The sequence below is a fragment of the Gadus macrocephalus genome, chromosome 19 (genome assembly GCF_031168955.1).
Source record: "Gadus macrocephalus chromosome 19, ASM3116895v1".
NCBI classification, from domain to species: domain Eukaryota; kingdom Metazoa; phylum Chordata; class Actinopteri; order Gadiformes; family Gadidae; genus Gadus; species Gadus macrocephalus.
This window is the reverse complement of record NC_082400.1, coordinates 11185090-11204078: the sequence shown is the minus strand read 5'-3', so window position 1 is coordinate 11204078 and position 18989 is coordinate 11185090. Positions and strand designations below refer to the sequence as shown.

At 45.8% G+C, this 18989-nt stretch overlaps 1 protein-coding gene across 2 annotated transcripts; it reads left to right on the top strand.

Moving 5' to 3' along the window:
* The first annotated feature begins 391 nt into the window (after window positions 1-391).
* Window positions 392-18891, top strand: cd9b (CD9 molecule b). Of its 2 annotated transcripts, none has more exons than XM_060038645.1 (8): window positions 392-588; window positions 11932-12034; window positions 15929-16026; window positions 16400-16474; window positions 16598-16699; window positions 17151-17240; window positions 17677-17760; window positions 18195-18891. In XM_060038645.1, the coding sequence occupies exons 1-8, from the start codon at window positions 520-522 to the stop codon at window positions 18258-18260; spliced, it is 687 nt and encodes a 228-aa protein (XP_059894628.1). In that variant the 5' UTR covers window positions 392-519; the 3' UTR covers window positions 18261-18891. The 2 variants fall into 2 exon arrangements, with proteins under 2 accessions (XP_059894628.1, XP_059894629.1); XM_060038646.1 differs by lacking the exon at window positions 392-588 and adding an exon at window positions 7861-8088.
* Window positions 18892-18989: the final 98 nt, after the last annotated feature.

Here is an 18989-nt window from a genome sequence, read left to right as displayed (position 1 = left end):
ACAGATGCAGACAGACAGATGCAGACAGACACAAAGAGAGGCAGACAGACTGGCAGACAGACAGGCAGAGGAACAGACGAGATGATTGTACTATTGTACCTATTTGGTTTATCAATTTAAGTACCTAGTACAAATACTTTTAGAGATGCTGCTATTCGAATGTCATCCACTTCGCAAATAGCGTCTCATCACTGCCGTGCAGCCACATAAGCAAGAATATGAATAGCAAATGTACTTATTGTAAGTCGCTTTGAATGAACGCGTCTGCTAAATGCCCTATATGTAAATGATATCTCAACACAATAAACCAGAATAAAACGAAAGAGGTGACGCTATAATCAGATGACCCGTGGGAGGATCGCTGTTCACATGCCCAAAAGAGGATGAATACTCAAAGTAGCGGCATTCTGTCCACAGCGCGCTCTACTCTCCTGCCAACACCGCCGCTGCAGACCGCACATCGACACTCTTCCTTTTGTCATTTAAAGCCAAAGACAGAGAAATAACATATTTTCTAGAATGGGTGCACTAACCGGTGGAGAGTTATGCGTGAAATACCTACTTTTCATCTTCAATTTCGTATTCTGGGTAAGTGCTGCATTGATTGATGAGTCAATATGAAGATGGTTGTTTTTTACTAGGTCTGGGATCTAATAGTTAGCCTTTTTTCCTTGAACAAATAGGCCGGTTATTAACCGCGGTGAAGTTATATTAAGCAGACTTTCATTCGCAGGATCAAGCGCCTCACCCAGCGCGATAAGCGCAGTGCACCTCAGCGCTCTTAACCAGGGGTTTCCCTGGTTTACGTGGCAGACCTGTTTTGAATGCTAATGTGTAATGCAACTTTTTGAAGTAAATATTTGATTAGAAAATATTTCGTTTCAATTGCTTCCATAGTAAGTGACAATGACTCCAAATCAATACCGGTGAAATACCTCCCTTATTATAATTTGTGTTTATATTATTTTACATAAATATGTGTTGAGCAGGTCAGCATAAAGGTATTGAAAATAATGACGATTTTGAGTCAATCAAACAATCCATCAATTTGGTGGATTTGGTGTTGGCGATACTCTGCCATTTTGAGATGCATCGAGAAAGTTTTAGGAATGTAAAATCCTAAAAAAACTAAATATAGGCTACTGTACCCTATAGGTTCATCAAATGTTTTTTGCCTCATCCCACACGAGAAACGCTGTGGCAGTTTCGTACGCATCAATGTCTCCCCATAATGACAAGTACTTTTAGGATTCGCTATTAAAGAGCCGGACACGTAAAACCCACAACCTCCTATTTGGTTTTAAATGTGGTCAATTCACTTAAATGATCGTCAACATAGCAATTAATGCCATCCTATGACTGTCACTTAAATAAGTGAGACTTAAATTGGAGAAAAAAGGGGTAAAATCCAAAATTCTTGCCATTCTCCCCAAAACACTACGTGAACATTCCACTCTGCTGAACGCAAGGGGCGTTCCTTTCCTGACGTCAAACTACCTTTTTCCGAGGTAGTCTGAAGTCACAACCAAGGGGCATTGGCGGTGCGGTCTGTGTGGACGAGTGGAGCTCTGTCTGGGCAGCGGTTTACTGCGGTGAGTTCCCCTAAGATAACATGTCAGCAGCATGACATGTTTGGTTCACACCCGATCCATATCTGTGAAACCACTACTCCATCACTGGTCCCTGTGCCCAAGGCTCACGCACGAAAGCCCTCCCCGGATGTCATTTCACCTGCCCTCGAGGCTTCCTCCGACCATGGACCTATTAAAGGCGCGTTCATGGTCCTGATTATAATGAGACGCTTCGTCAGTGATGACACTCACGCTTACGCGAGTTCCCGACAGCGACCGTCATGTGCACTGCATCTTCACAGCAGGGTTTTTGTATCCGATAAAAAACAGTCCGAACTAAACAGACCAATGTGCTAAACAGCACATTGTTTCCACTGGTTATGCTTGCACTTATGTAAGCATAGAAGTATGTGATATGATGGATGATTATTGATACCATATTGAGTAAAACTTTCATGTTCCGCCATGTTCATGCACTAGTAAACCATCACCAACTGGGCAACTCTTATTAAAATCTGGCCCCATTTGCCAAACGGAAGTAGAATCAAGGCTCGATTCCACCGGAGGCGTACGCGCCGCGGGACGGCTGCGCCGCGGTCACCGCTGCTGATCGCTTCCACTATAATCAATGAGACCATTTCCACCGGGCGCGCCGCGGAACGTTTCAGCAGCGTCCCAGGAGCGGCGTGCCGCGCCGCGGCGCTATCTTTCCGTCCAATTCTATTTTTGCCGCGAGCCGCTGCTAAACCGCGTCAATTTCGACAGAGCAGGTCGAGCCGGGCAGGAAGTGAAAAGTAAAAGCCATAGAGCATCCGGTCAATTTTCAAAATAAAACACAATACTCAGCTCATGTAACTTCACATCAACATTATTACGTCATGACCGGTGGGTCTCAGAGGGTCGGCAACATGGACGACGAGAGACTCAGGCCCCGTCCACACGAAGCCGAAACGGGCGAAACCGTTACGGTTTCGATCTATCCGGTTTCTAAGTATCTCCGTAAAGACGAAGCCAAGCGAAACCGGATAGATCTGTAGAAACGCTGTAGTAAACATTCCAGGCCCATAAGGGGCGCTGCTTCTGGTACACAAATCCAGAAGAAGAAGAGGCGAGCATGCGCATAAAGGCTGCCCCCCGAACCACCAACAACACAAACAAACAGCTCTTCTACGATGGCGAACTAGATTCTCAATAAATAATGGCTTAGCAACCCAACAAGGGACATGATATGCTGCAGAACGATTACAAGCTTGTAGTCCGCCATCATCTTTTTTGTTGTGATTTCTGAGACTCCGCGGGCTTAAGAGCCATTGGCTAGGAGGTCGAGGGGTGGGGCGATGATGTCATGGTTTGCGGTTTCAGTCGGTTTCAGGCGTCCACACGAAACCAAAACGAAACCGGATAGATTTGAAACCACCTCCGAGGGTGGTTTCAGAAGTTTGCGGTTTCGGTCAGCGGATTCGCTGGCTTCGTGTGGACGGAAGGCCGAACCGTACAAGACCTTTGCGGTTTCGCCATGAAATCGGCTTCGTGTGGACGGGGCCTCATTGTCGAAGTTCAGCAACATGAAGTCATTTATGTACCAAATCATCCTTTTTATAAGGAAAATGTCAGAAAGGACAAAGCGTGGCATTTAATTGCAATAGTTTTGGGAGTGGAAGGTGAGTACATTAGGTTTAGGATTATCGCGTGATCTCGTGATCTCGCGTGGATACGGCTGGCTCGCAAGGCAGCGCTACGCTGCCGTTACGCGCCCGGTAGGAATGGACGCAGGGCAGAGGACTATGGCAAGCCATCCCCGCCAGAAAACGGCATCATTTAGACGCGTATCACCTTCATTACGCCGTAAAAAAACGCCGTAAAATGTAGAAAAACGCCTTCATGCGCGAAAAAGCGCCGCTTTTAACGCCGCAATTGAGCCTTTCAAGAGCGCGCGTAAAAAGCGCCGTTTTGAACATCAAACCGCGCGTAAAATACGGCGCTTTTGTGCACATCACAACGCCGTAAAATACGGCGTTTCTCTAGTATGCTAATAATCTCCGCCCTTCTTTTCTCTCAGGCAAGGCATTTGAAGTGTTTGCGCCCAATCGCTGAACAAGACAAGCAGACCAAATCAGTTCAACACAGATCTCCTCTCATTTGGCGTTAGTTGTAGCGTCATATTCATATAGATATATATAGGCCTATTAGTAAATGCAGTTTCAACGTTGTGATAACCGTGGTCCAATCGATAGAGACGCTTGCTATGTAGGGAAGAGGTTGTCGGATCGAATCTATTGTCAGATTTGTGCTTTTGTCAGATTGTCACGCTTTTATGATCGCAATGCTTTTTAGTCCGCAAGCCAGACCTCCTGTGTTATAAGTTCCAAATTCAGTGCCTTTTTAGTCAGCCAGCCAGATCATCTAGGTGTCTTGTTACACGCTTTATAATTTAATTATATTTAAATTATTACAGCCATGGAGCCTTTATTTTCACGGAGTTATCGTAACATCCTCTCTTGTTCAATCGATATAAATACACAGTGGAAAGGAGTGAGAGGGAGCCATAGAGAGAGACACTGATGAACTGGGGAGCCATGCTCTAACAACGTTCAGAGGCTTGTAACAGTCTACTGAGTCTGACACGGTGCTTAAAGGCACCCAGTGCAACTTCATGTAAACATTCAATGAAAAATAAACATTCAATTTCTAGTCTTTTTTACACGTAGTAAGTTTCAATAACTCCATACCATTACATACCGACATTCAAGGAGCAAAGATGAGACGTCGTTGTGTGGTGAAAAGTAAAAGCCATAGAGCATCCGGTCAATTTTCAAAATAAAACAATACTCAGCTCATGTAACTTCACATCAACATTATTACGTCATGACCGGTGGGTCTCAGAGGGTCGGCAACATGGACGACAAGAGACTCATTGTCGAAGTTCAGCAACATGAAGTCATTTATGTACCAAATCATCCTTTTTATAAGGAAAATGTATAAGGCATTTATTTGCAATAGTTTTGGGAGTGGAAGGTGAGTACATTAGGTTTAGGATTATCGCGTGATCTCGTGATCTCGTGTGAATACGGCTGGCTCGCAAGGCGGCGCTACGCTGCCGTTACGCGCCCGGTAGGAATGGACGCAGGGCAGAGGACGCGGCCGTTCCGCGGCGCAGCCGTTCCGCGGCGCGTACGCGTCCGGTGGGATCCCGGTGTTATGGTTTACTAGTGACGCGCATGACCGTGGCGGAACATGAACTTTTTACTCAATATCAATCAAAGAATTTACCGACCATGTACTTCCATGGTCGGTAAACAATGTGACTGTGCTCGCGCAGACCTCTCGCTGATGATGCGACAATGCTAACAATGCTAGTTAATGAGAATATTTCTGCATCCGGTACGTCACGGACTAGGGCGTGTCTAGGCGCCCATGATGCGGAAGCATCATCCCCTGCGCCATTGACCAGTTTTAAGAATGAATGGGCGGCCATTTTTCAGTCCTTGGTCCATTCTTTAATATGTCTGTGGTTATCACCAGGACCATGGCTGTTTCCCAAAGTGAAGGCTGTAACCTTGCTAGAACACTTCCTTGCTAGTCGTGTCCTATGGAGATGAGGCTAGAGTGCTGCCTAGAGTGCTGCCTAGCGTTTGTAGTGTTCAGAGTTTGGAACGACTTGCTAGTGTGGAAGCGCTTCTGCTTCCGCTTTTTAATACTGGTCCTTTGATAAATATTTTAATTGTTGTAATTGTTATTGGCGACAGTAGTTTGTTTAAAAACCAGCTAATTACATATTAAAACAAATCAATCTATCAAAATATAGCCTATCATTACGTTGCAAAAACCTAAAAGGAATCGCACAGGTTAAATTTTTGCATTGACATGATTAATCTATAAAAAAGCATTACGGCACAAAATATTTCTGAAAACATTCAAAAACGTCACTTGTGTAAAGCAATGTGTACTGCTTTCCAGACGCAATTTCTAAATACCCCACGCGGCGTGTGATCGCAAACGATTGTGGGTATTTTGGCTCGTTGAGGATCCATCGATGCATCCTTGAAAAAATCTCGTAGCGTCCTTAAATGGTTGGCCGTTGAGCATGTTTCCTTCACTTTGGGAAACAGCCATGAATGCGGCTTTAATCTCGGACTTCTGAGAGTCGACCGAAAGCAGTGATGACGCTCTCTTTGTATTTCAACCACGTTGGCCATTTTAATGTCACTCACACCTAGGGTGACCATTTCAATAACACCAAAAAGGAGGACATTATGCGGCATATCAATAAATTACTATGGTGTACATAGGACTCTGGTGTACTCTCATTTATAGTACAATTTTTAGTGGTTTAAAGATGATGTTTGTGTAGCTGAATAGGAAAAATTATTAATGAAAAGTCAAAAAGGGTTTGTTCACAGTATTTGTAGTTATTCAATAATAATAATAATAATAATACATTTAATTTAAAGGGCGCCTTTCAAGACACCCAAAGTCACCTTACAGAGCATAAAGTTATCATAAATCACAATACATTGTGGTGTTCAAAAAGTGACCACTGAGATTAATCTTTTAAAGTGAAGAGTGCCATAAAGCATAACATGTGGGGACTTAAATGTGAAAAACAATTAACAGGTAACAACATAAAAAAAAAAGAAGCTTTTTAAAACTTTTCGATATAAATTCATGCTCTTTTGTCCATTCAGAATTAAACGAATCCGAATACTTAGTACATACTATTTCTGTTCAATGTCTACTACTTGACCGTACCACACTTGACTGTGTAGCACGGTCTACAGCTATGCGAAGAACACCTCCGAACGCTTCCGAACACCGCCGAAACTCCACCGGATGTTTGGAGATGACGTATCTCCCCTCAGATGCCGGCAAAATTACCTTGATAAGTTACCTGTTTTCCGTCTTGTCATCGTTACTATTAAATTAAAAATGTCTATTTTTACTTAATTACTTACTTTACTTTTTTACTCTTTTGAATGACTCTTTTTTTCGCCGCTTTCTACGACGTCTTTCTGGTGGTGTCGGGTCAGCCATCTCTTCTTCGTTCGTTACCAGACTCCAATTGCATTGTGGGATAGCGTAGTGAACTCCGTTGTTTACTGTGGCGGTAGTACGCATTCTGAAACGTTTTCCGTACTACACAATGCGTACTGAGCATTCGGACGCGCTATATTTGTGGCGTACTACAAAATGCATACTATATAGCAGTCAAGTATGAGTATTCGGATTCAGCCGAGGTCTTGCGTTTTGGCATGACGCTAACTTTCTGTCAATGTCATATGACGTAACAGCACATGGACCCTTGTTTACTTTTTTTAACCAATGATAAGCAGGTCACCTGACACCGCTCTTAGCCGTAATTTGTTAGACCAGATATGTTACTGCGTTGGATGCATTTTTTACAGTCTATGATTGTATATTGTGCTACAGCCCAGCAAAGATGAAAAATCCGCTCTTCAAGCCTATGCCTCAAAAAGGAGGACAAATACGCGTCCGGCTGTGCCGGACGCCGGACAGGGTGTTGTGTCGAGATGTGTTTCCCCGTCGAGATGTGTTTCCCCTAGTCCCAGATAATGACTGTCAGGATGCGTTCCCCCTGTTCTAAATGGTAAAATTGAATGATATCAGCCTGAAAATCACAGCACTTATCTGTTGTGGGGAAATAAGTCAGCAGTATGAATTTGAAAGATGTGTGAGCCTCCTTTCCTATGGAACAGAGGGGGAACAGTATCTGACAGTAATATTCCAAGCTGTCAGGATGCGTTCCCCCTGTTCTAAATGGTCAAATTGAATGATATCAGCCTGAAAATCACAGCACTTATCTCTTGTGGGGAAATAAGTCAGCAGTATGAATTTGAAAGATGTGTGAAGGCTCCTTTCCTATGGAACAGAGGGCCTTTTCGGGTAATTTCGGACGGGGGCGGGGACTAGGGGAAACACATCTCGACGGGGAAACAGATCTCGACACAACAAGGGCATTGAAAAGCCGGACGCCTGGTCACCCTACACCCTATATTACTTTGCTACTTTATTCCGGTCACCAATTAATGCTTTGCACGGTCTTGCTGATGCAAAGTTGTGTTATTTGTTTTCGGGCTGGTTTGTTAAAGAGGCTAATGTAGCTAACAATAAACAACGACTAGCAAATTTCATGACACAATCACAAAGAGGAACGGGAACGGCACAAATGTTCCGAGGCCGGAAAGGACGTCAAAAGCAACTCGGAAGGGTGTCCGAAGCATCTGGATCACACCCTATAGCCCCGCCCCTCGGCTGCGCGTCATAGGTTAACTATTTAAATCACAGGTGAGCCACGTTAAGGTGTGGCCCTATTCACAGCCCTAAAAGAATACCCTTTCCGTGTCCGACCTTCTTTCAATTTCTTCCCCCACTGAAGAAGCGGGATTACTCTCTAAAAAGAGCAGGTTCTTTTTGTGTTGTACCTCTTGTTTCGACCGACACCATGGCGGCAATCCAGTGCATCAAGTACTTGATGTTTGTCTTCAATTTTCTCTTCTGGGTAAGGTCCACAAGGTCTTGATTATAATGTGGGTAAGGTCCACAAGGTCCTGATTATAATGTGCTGGTTTTATCCCAGATACTAGCATGGTGAAAGCGTGAGTGCGTGAATGTGAGGATTGTTTTGAGTCAAAACATTCAGTGCTGGACGATACTTAATGTTGTTGTTCACTCTCGGTTTTGCATTATTTGCGGCGATTCACCTTATTTAATGTAACTTGCCTCATTCTACATATTATTATATTTTGAGGGTATCGGTAAACTGTTTTTATTGGGTTTATATTGAACAAAGAGCTGCCCTTCGGGAACCATGGTTACAAGTCTAGCTCTGTAATTTTGAGGACGGACACTGTTTTATTAATCTCTTCTATAAACATGACTGATACAACCTCACACGACCGAACATAAACGGAGAGATAAGAGCGGTTTCGTGTATTTCGGCCAAGAGGTTCTCTATCAGTATCAACCAGCTATGCCGTAGTTTGGCATGGCAGATCATTGTATAATTAAGCAATAGATCCCGCCAGGCTGTGGTATGTGCTCATTATACCACTGTTAAGGGGCGTTGTCCGGCCCCGACGCGCAGCGGAGGGCCGGCGACCCCCTTCACAGTGGTATAATTATCGCAAATCACATCACATCTCTTCCCTGAACAGTACAACTCGCCGTATAGAAAACTAAAACGACAATAGCCTAGCGAGATAAGCCTATCTGTGCTAATGTCCTCTCCTGGTAGTTTCAAGTTAGCCCTAGAATTAGTTCAATAAGAGCTGCATGCACTCTCTAGGGCACCAGAGTTCGAGCTCAAGCGTTGTACGTTAAACCAAGCAGAACCCATTACAATTAAATATTAACTTGATAACCACAAGTGGCTAGTCTGTTCCCCTCCACTGGCAGGGAATGTGGAGGGAGATTAGGTTGTTTCAAAAATCAAAGATGAGGTTTAAGGCCAGGGACACAAACATGTGTCCTCCCTGGCCAAGTCTAAAGTTTGGTAGATGTTTTACAGAATATAACTTTCACTTTGCTAGTTTATGTGACATTTTACTACCGACATGTGGGCTGATTGTGTTTGTATGTGTGTTGCATTCTTATGAAGATATTATTGTAGCAAAAGTCTTTAGCACCTGTAACTGCAGGTGCAAAACGGCATGCACACGTCTTGCATCCTTTTTTAAAGTCACGTGAATCTAACGCTTGTCATTGTTAGTCTTAACGAAGCAACGATAATGCCTTAAATAATTAACTCTGCCAAATGTCTCTCAAGCCAAAGTGGTAAGGTTTTTTTTTACTCATTCATGAGTGCTTTGTGAGGTGAATTAACATATCATTGAATTGGCAGGCTTGGTTGACTCATTTAAAAGGATGAGGTCTCAATCTCGAGCCAAGTAGATGAGGAGTAGGGTCATGCCACTATAACAGGAAGTGAAAGAGTTCTACCGCCATGGTTGTTAATGGATTAACAAACATCGAGGTAGTGTTCAAGATGGTATGCAGCCCCCTCCACGACTGATCCTTCATTCAACGTTGGTTTGGGTTTTGTTTCGCTGCTGGAAAAGCGGTCGGCGGGTTCCCCTTTGATTCCAGTACCGTTGAGACAGTTGAGTCTTCAGATCATATCTTGGTTGTTTTAACCAACTTCCTCTATGGCTTATATTACTACAACCCATGCTGATTCAAGGCAGTGAGGGAGGTGCTGCTATTGCAAAACAATACAACACACTTCTGCATAGTCCCCGAATCTTTTTTTGTAGTATAGGGACACGGTTCATCTTTTTTGTGATGGTCCAATTACTTACAATTAGTTTGTCCATGGATTGATAAACCAATCCAATTTCCTGACGCTGAAGCAGTTAGGAAAGGGTGCTTGGGTTAATTTATAGACTAAATCTTATCTCAACGGCGGGTGGCCATAAAGTTGTCCTTTTTAGATATGTGCCAGCTTCGGAAGCTTTGTAGTAGGCCGTTAAATGTGTAAACATCTAGGGATGCAAGCAATTAATCGATTATCGATTAATTGTCGATAAGAGATTACTCGATTAAAATAAATTACTTGCAATTAATCGCATTTTTAACCCGTAATTCCCCAACCGTCCACGTGAGGGCGCGCTTGACGCCAGACGTACTTGACGCACACGCGGGAACACAAGCGAAGCAGGACAAGACAAACGAAAAGCGGGACACTGATACGATGAAGAGGGCAAAACGGAGTGCAGTATGGAGCCACTTTAAGTTGGTTAATGATGACAAAGACGGCAAATACACAATATGTGGAAGTATTTTAAAGTACAACTAAACGACTTTGTTGAATTACCACCTAAATGTGTCGCATTCAGAAGGAAATTCTGCTTCTCAGAAGAATTGCCGCTTATCAATTAATCGATCATCGATCGATAAGGTGAAACAACTATCGATTAATGAATTACTCGATAATTTGCATCCCTAATCAGAATCCCCTGTAAAGTGTTTACAGGGGACTCTTGACTTGAGATCTTTAGGTGTAGAACACCTGAACACCATCCGTTAAGAGACCTCATTCTCTATCCCAGTGGTTTGCTATCGTACCCCTGTAGTTCTAGGTGATGTTGCTGCAACATGGGTAGGTTTGAGTAATGTTTTAAATCGTATGACCCATGTTTTTCTTTTAACCCTGGTTGAGGTGCTGACGCTACGTCTGCTCCGTGATGACTGTAGCCAGGCTGACTCTTTCACTTCCACCGCTGTAGCTTCCACACAGTAGCCACGGGGCTATTGAAAAGCGAAAAATAAAAAGCAACACATTGACCACATTGGGAATTCCTCACACCACTGCGGCCTCCAAAGACAAATTCTATGGTATGTCTTTACTTAACCAGGCATGTGTGCAATGTGGGACACACCGCCAAGAAGGCCATTCTCTTTCTCCACGGCCCACGCTCTGTCTTGATGTGTTTTTGTGGTTTAACACGGGCTACCACTACATCGAGAATGCCAGCAACAAGCCTTTTTTGCAACACAAGACGTCACTCTGGTGTTATGCTGTGTGTGTGACATGCCGGCTGGAAGGAATCACTTGCGGTAAAGGAATCATTTAGTCGGCGGTCAGTAGAGCATTAGTAGTCATTTTGGTGTCTCATGCTCGCGTCAACTGTTATGCCAAACAGCAGTTCACAGAGTGCTTGTCAAGGCGTCACTGGCGTTAGGTTGTCTTGGCGCCTGCCTGAGAGTGTTGTCAAAGTTTTGCTTTTTAGCAATTCTAGACTACTAGAGATGCGCCCCAATTAAAGCAGCAGTGAACTTACTGAGTAGACATCCTGGCCTCCTCCGATAGTTTTGGTTGTTTAACCAGAAATACGGGCTTCTTGTCTCTATGAACCCGTCGCAGGCCATTGACCCCCTTCTCAGAGAGCGTATCTTGTATCGTGTTCTCACCCGAGAGCCGCATTGGCTTATTTGTCTGGTTCCTGTGTGTGTGATTAGGCATCCATTTATTTTGGAAGCTGTCAGGTTTTGTGTGTATAGTGTTGAAAGGTGTGAGTGTGTTTTTGTCTTTTGAGTTTGCTTTGCTTTTGTCCTTTTATGAGTTTACTTGTGAATGTGAATATGACCCAAACACATGTCTGCTTGTATTGTGTCCACTGCCCTTACCCCTTCAAAACAAGGGGGAAGGGGAAGGGGTAGAAATTGGATTGGGCCTTAGAGGCCTCACCTGGCAGAGTCTGAAAGGACACAGGAGCTGAGCGAGGCTGCACACCTGACGCAAAACCAGCCATCTCGACCCACAAATGTGTAAAAACCTGGTTTTGTCCTGTCAGAATATAAAAAAAATTTTGAACCTCCATTCTGGCCGTGTTTGTGTTTGTAGCTGGCCGGGACGGGCGTGCTGGCCGTAGGACTGTGGCTGCGCTTCGACACCAGGACGGCGGCCTTGTTCGAGGGACCGGACGCCCCTACGGTCTTCTTCACCGGTGAGCCAATCGGTGCTTTTCACCACTGCTGTGTTGCCCTCGGAGCTCAAAAATGAAATGGCCAATAGGTTATTAGTAGAGTATTTGGGCTGGTAAAAATGCAGAGTTGCCTGATGCAGCAGATGCGTGGCTGGGTTTTTCCGCTCTGGTAGATTCCATATACAAATATTATTCACTTCTGTGTTTTAGTTGCAGCTCTGGTTAGAGCCCCCCTCTGCATTTTGTCAAGTAAAAAAAAAAAAAAAAAACTCTGGCAGACCCCCACACTCCTATCACCCACTCCCAATCTTTGTTTCTACCGACCCACCAGCCCTCTTACATGATTACCCTACAGAAAGGGGTTGATCTCCAACCGAACACGCGCCATTTACCTCCCTCGTCATTCACTCCATGCCTGTTTGGTGGTGGGTGGGCTGAGGCTGTGGGGAACCATAACATTAGATGTAGATCTACAGCAGCAATCGCAAAGCTCCGAGTGGGATTCCTGGAATATGTAACATGGTTATCAAAAGCTTTTTCTTTTAGGGGCGTTGACTCCGAGAAACGGTGCTGGTTTCTTGTGTTTTCTTTTTTATATTTCAATTCAACTTTATTTCGCCATGTATACAGATACTAGGAATTTGAATTGGTCTTCTCCATGCAGGCAACGCACAGTAAAACAGAAAGACAAAAACACCATACAAGGACAAACGGTACCATTATGAGCAATAGATTAATAGGAATGGAGATAGTGCAGTGTTAAATAAAATTAAAGTGCAATGGTGTCCAGGTTTAAGAGTTATTTAGGAGGGCTATTGCTTGGGGGGGAAAAAACTGTGGAGGTGACGTGATGTTTTGGACATCATAGCCCTGTACCGCTTTCCAGAGGGGAGAAGATTAAACCGACTATTGGCAGGATAGGAGGGCTCAGCCACAGTCTTCACAGCTCGGTTTATGGTCCTGGAGCTGTGGAGGTCCATGATGGGGGGGGGGGGGCAGGGGGCAGCCGGTGATCCGCTCTGCCGCCCGGACGACTCTTTGTAGCCTGACGATGAGGGAGGACGTCGGCACACTCTCAATGACCGCTCTGTAGAACTGTGCCATGATGGGGGGACTGATCTGTAGTCCTTTCAGGCGGCGGAGGAAAAACGGGCGCTGCTGGCCTTCACTTTTTGGGTGATGTTATTGTCCCATTTTGAGTGTTAGTGATGGTTGTGCCCAGGAACTTAAAGTGCTCTACCACGGTAACGGATGAGTTGTTAATGACCAGAGGAGGATGAGTCGGGGTGCTTTTTGCGGAAGTCCACCATCGTCTCCGCTGTTTTGTTGATGTTAAGCTCCAGGTTACTGGCTGCACACCAGGACTCCAGGAGGCTGACCTCTCTGCGGTAGGCTGACTCGTCGTTGTTGGAGATGAGGCCTATTATGGTGGTGTCGTCTGCATATCTGATACATCTTGACAGAAGGGTCTCCAGAGGTGCAGTCATTGGTATACAGGGAGAAGAGCAGGGGGGACAGCACACGACCCTGGGGGGCACTGGTGTTAACTGTGCGGGGCTGTGAGAGATGTGGGCCCAGCCTGACATGCTGATGAGTCCTGTTGGTGAGGAAGTCTGTAATCCATGAACAGAGGAGGGGGTGAATGTTCAGATGGGTCAGTTTTGCTGTGGAGGAGGTCGGGGATGGTGGTGTTAAAGCTGTAATCCACAAACAGGAGTCTTGCGTAGGTGTTCCGATTGTCCAGATGTTGTAGAGTGAAGTGCAATGTTGATTGCATCGTCAACTGAACGGTTGGGTCTGTATGCAAATTGAAGGGGGTCCATGAGGTGGTCGGCGGATGCTTTGAGATAAGAGAGGACCAAGCGTTCAAATGATTTCATGACTACAGAGTAGTCTGGTCTGTAGTCATTCAAGCAGGTGATCTTGGGCTTTTTCGGCACTGGAATGATGACGGCAGATTTAAAGCAGGCAGGTACTCGGCATAGTACTAGTGACTGATTTAAAAAAAAAAAATATAAAAAAAAAAACTCTGTTGCCACAGAGACCGGCCACTCCTTATCTGCCATTGTCTGCCGTTAGTGGGCTGGGCCTACAGAGCCGGTCATGCAGGAGAAATGTCATGCTGTCCAGGCCCAGTGCACCAACAATCACAACCCACAGCGTTTGTCATTCCAGAGGAACCAAACACCACAGCCCATTTCTCATCAATTCCTTCCTTGTTTGCTTCGTGCTGAATTGTTTCTATGTCAAGTGACCTTGCCTTGCCCTGGTCTTGGCCAACCTGAAACATTAGGTTAACCAGTGTTTTGACGGTGCCATCTCCGGGTGTGCTCTTGAATAAAGAATCAAGTGTCTGACCTCAAGCGGCCGTTGCCTCATTTGTCTATCTCTGGCCTTGGCCTGCTTACTCAAACAGATAACACACCGGTCAACTGTTACCTCACAGATAGGGAGGTATCAACCACAGGCCACAGTTAATTTGTGGCAACTTCCTGTCTGCAGAGAACCCTGTTTAAACCCTGGCTGGCGGCCAGCATGGCCTCCCCAGACAGGCGGCCTTGATCCCCCATTTTAGGCCGCAAGAACAAAGGCCACCCTAGGCTCGGGTTGCACGGTATTCACTAAGCGTCTCATGTGGGACGGAGGTTTGCTGCTCGGAAACCTCCAACACTTACCCGTGGCCAACTATGTGGCGTCCTACTGCTGACGACCCAGCAGCAAAGGAATGTTTGTTTACATCTCTGGCCTCCTCGAGAGCGCGCCGTGATGCGTCCGCCGTCTGCAGTGCTAATTGGAGCGCTAGGCGGTTGAAAGAAAGGCCTGTTGGTGTCTTTAAAAGGGTTTCCTCAGAGCGACTGTGCCGGGACGGCTGTGCAGGCATTGGCCCTCAAGCGTGTGTGCGTGCGTGCGTGTGTGTATCCAGCTGATTCTGTCATCTTGATTGTGTGTGTGTGCGTGCACATGAGGGCAAGGCGGCATAATGGTGGCACTGTGCTGAAGTCAGGGTAGATGAGGCCAAATCTGGTCCACAGTGATGCTTGTCCCTCCACATGCGCACGGACAGACGCACGCGCACGCCAATAAATACAGGCCTCTCTCTTTGTTTTGGAACAGGGATGCTTTTGTTTTTTCACTCTTTTGTTTTCCCTCAATCTCAAGAACTGTCACAGTGAGAATGATTCCTCCCTCTTCTTTCTGTCGTGTTTTTCCATCCGACTGCAAAGTGGGCTGATGTGTTGCCGAATTGATGTAGAAATGACAAACATCTTGGTGCCTGTGTACACATGCTCAAGTTAATTTAAATTACCCACCCCCCTCACTGCCTGCAATCTTTCATTGTGTCAAATCTATATTTGCAAATGAGTCATAATGTTTTTGACTCATAGCTGCCTTCTACAGATGACTCCCCATCTCAACACTAAAGAGGCTTCAGGGAGTTTCTTTTTACCTACCATTTACCCCAGCATTCGCTGTTCTGAAATCAACATCTGACTGTCCACCACGCACATTTTAAGCCTGTGCTTACATTGCGGAACAACGGTTGCGGAACAAGCGGCCTCAGTGTCGTATCCGGCCTCACAACCACATCTCGAGCCCACCTAAATAGAAAACAAACCACCACTGGGCATCCAGATGATCTTACGGTATGACGACTGGTGCTGGAACTGTTTGGTTACACTTGATAAGAAGGGTGCATTAATTAACACTCGTAATACAGTATTGGGGAAGTTAAATATATATATATATATATATATATTAAAATGAATAATGCCATTATTAAATGACTAGACTATTAACTTAGATAATCGTTGTAAATGCTTGTTACTGCATGAATTAATGTTAATATCTTGCGTGCGGCTTTGTGCCGTGCCTGACCTGTGTTGGTGGCTGTCGTTTTTGTGTTGCGTGGGCTAGGCGTGTACATCCTGATTGCGGCGGGGGCGCTGATGATGGTCGTCGGCTTCCTGGGATGCTGCGGCGCCATCAAGGAGTCTCCCTGCATGCTAGGATTGGTGAGGAGGACTCTTTAGCATCCATCACCCCCACCACTCCACCTGTCGTCGCACACATTAAAGGTCCCATGACATGCTCACCAGGTGGGAGGGTGATTAGCCGCTACAAGCCTGAAATCACAAGGGGGCGTGTCCACCTAGATTTAAGATGGATCGATCAGTCTACCAGCCTACCCAGTGGTTTGTAGCAAACGTTGCTCATCTATCCGTCACACATCTAGGTGGACACGCCCACTTGTGATGTCATAAGGGGCGGATTTTCAAAACCGCTTGTAGCGGCTAATCAAACCACCACACCTGGTGGTGTATCATGGGACCTTTAAATAGTTACATTTTTGACGAGACTGACGTGTGTGTTGACCTGTTTTTCTAGTTCTTCTTCTTCCTGCTCGTCATCTTCGCGATTGAAGTGGCTGCCGGGATCTGGGGCCTGTCCAACAAAGACCGGGTACGGAGACCCACAAACTCGTGCCTGGGTGCAGCACGCACACGTCTCCTTCTCTGATTCTGGCATTCATGCGTTTCCGTCTGTGAACCTCGGCGCTGAGCTCTCACCGTCTCGCCGTTTTAGGTGGTGGAGGACGTGACGGAGTTCTACAAGCAGACCTACGCCAACTACAAGGACACCCGCCAGGAGGCCCTGAAGGAGACGCTGCGGCTCATCCACTTCGGGGTGAGACGAGGGACCGGTGCAGGGATCAGAACCATGGCGGTGGATCCACCATGGTCCAGCTCCCCTCACTAGGGAGGGCTCCATGTCAAACACGCGTACGATGATGAGGGAGTCATTGTACGCTTGAGTTCAGAGTTTGTCATAAGGGCTCTTAATTCTTGGACGCATTCCCATATTATGTCTCCTCCCTGGAATAATTTGAACTATGACCTGTTAGGGAATTTGTAAACAAGTCTAAAATCAGAGGCTATATCTGCGGACCACCCACTCGCCATAGCCAGCAATAGCTCACTGTGTTCAACGTCTATATTGCCACCAGTAGGTCACTGTTGAACAAATCAGATCTGCATCGCCACTGTGTTAAACGTCTCGGGGTCTGTATTGCCACCAGTGGAACTGATGTGGTGGTGGTTGTTGTTTCCCCCCCCCCCCCCCCCCCCCCCCCTCCCAGCTGGACTGTTGCGGCCCCACAGGGACCGTGATCGACGCGGCCAAGGACATCTGCCCCAAGAAGGAGGGCCTGGAGGTCCTCATCACCACGGTAACGCATTTTTACCCAGCCCTGTTAATGGGACGCATACGAAAAGCATTTTCTTGCTTTTTCCTGTTTTGACACGCATCCCGTTAAAAACAGATTCTTTGGCTTAGTCCTGATCGCAGCGACCCGGGTTTGCTCCCTGCGTGGTCATTTGCTGCATTTCCTCCCCTCTATCTCCCATACCTTTCTCTCTATAATAAAGCATAAAAATGCAACAAAACCCTTACGAGCCTAGAGTTAGACCCAATCCCATTTCTACCCCTTAAGCCCCTTCCCCCTTCCCCTTCCCCCTTCAAAACAAGGGAGGGGTAAGGGGTAGAAATGGGATTGGGCCTTAGTATCTGACCACGGCGTGGCAGACGTGTGCGTACCCAGTAAGGTGGAGGAATGACGGGGCTGGTCGGCTGACGTCATCTTCTGGTTGTCTTTGTGTTGCCAGAGCTGCCCCGCTGCCATCGACGAGGTGTTCAACGGCAAGCTGCACATCATCGGAGGGGTGGGCATCGGCATCGGGGTCATCATGGTGAGTGTGGACCTCCCCAGAGGGGGCTACGAAGGGTACACCCACTCCATGGCTCCTCCCCCAGGCTGACCGCACAGATAGAAACCTAATGATAAAGGGTTTGCAGAACATAGTTTTTAAAGTGCAGAGTGCTGCAATGTGAGTTTTAACAAGCTTGTGGGAATTTGAGGAGCAATATTAGGCTTTTTATAGAGATATAATGTAATATAGATTATAACGTGGTGGGTGAGCACGGGTAGTGCCCATACCACATGGTGTGTATGCCGTAGTCGTCAAGCAGAAAAACAGCTCGCACCTTTTCTATCTAAAGGCAAACTGAATGTACGTGTCGCAAGATCAACAGCTGCAATTCCATTTATGAGTCAAGCTGCCTTGTTTACACTTGTTTACACTTATGAGTCAAGCTGCCTTGTTTCCTCCTCCACCCTTCGCAGATCTTCGGCATGATCTTCAGCATGCTGCTCTGCTGCGCCATCAAGAAGTCCCGGGACTTTGTCTAAACTGGCCCCCCAGCGTCTCCATTAACTTATGTTTATACCCCCGCCCCTCCACATCCACCTCGTCACTGCTTTCGATTTCCCTGTTTTTATACATTTAGTTTTTTTACCAGTAATCCAAAAGCCTTTAGCCGTCTGTGGCACTGCCCCCTGCTGGATGGACCAAGGGTCCCGTGAGAGCTGGGGGGCTGTGCGGCTCTCGGCCCTGTAGATGTTCATGTTTGCGGGGTTCTTCGTTCACCTTTCCTTCCTTTTTTAATACGTTGCATGATTTGTTATGACAATAACCCGAAGAAATGAGTTTGCTTTAAATATCTGTCTTTTTATTTTAATCTGTGTATATGGATGAGTATGAAGGATACTAGGCCAAGATTACTTATTTTTGTGGTATGTAGGACGATCATTTTGGTACATACCGGTCAAACAAGGATATTTGGCACATGATGTACGTTATAACTGCATATCGGACCTACATAATGGTGTTTAACATGAATTTAAAATAGCCTGTGCAGTCTAGTTTTTCAGCTAGTGTTGACTTGTGTTAATTTAAGAAACTTTGATTTCTTCTAATGCAAGTTGTTTTGACAGGTAAAGATTGTATCATTTGTGATGGCAAATAAACTAATCAGGTAGACCTCGTGGACTTTCTTCTGCATGATTCAACTATGTTCTTAAAGATGATTACAGATGATGACATGACTAATCTCATTGTCAACAAAAACAAATCTTGAT

Coding starts and splice junctions, on each gene's coding strand:
- cd9b (XM_060038645.1), top strand. CDS start 520: ATGGGTGCACTAACCGGTGGAGAGTTATGCGTGAAATACCTACTTTTC. Junction 12,035..15,928: donor CCCTACGGTCTTCTTCACCG/GTGAGCCAATCG, acceptor TGCGTGGGCTAG/GCGTGTACATCCTGATTGCG. Junction 16,027..16,399: donor CTCCCTGCATGCTAGGATTG/GTGAGGAGGACT, acceptor CTGTTTTTCTAG/TTCTTCTTCTTCCTGCTCGT.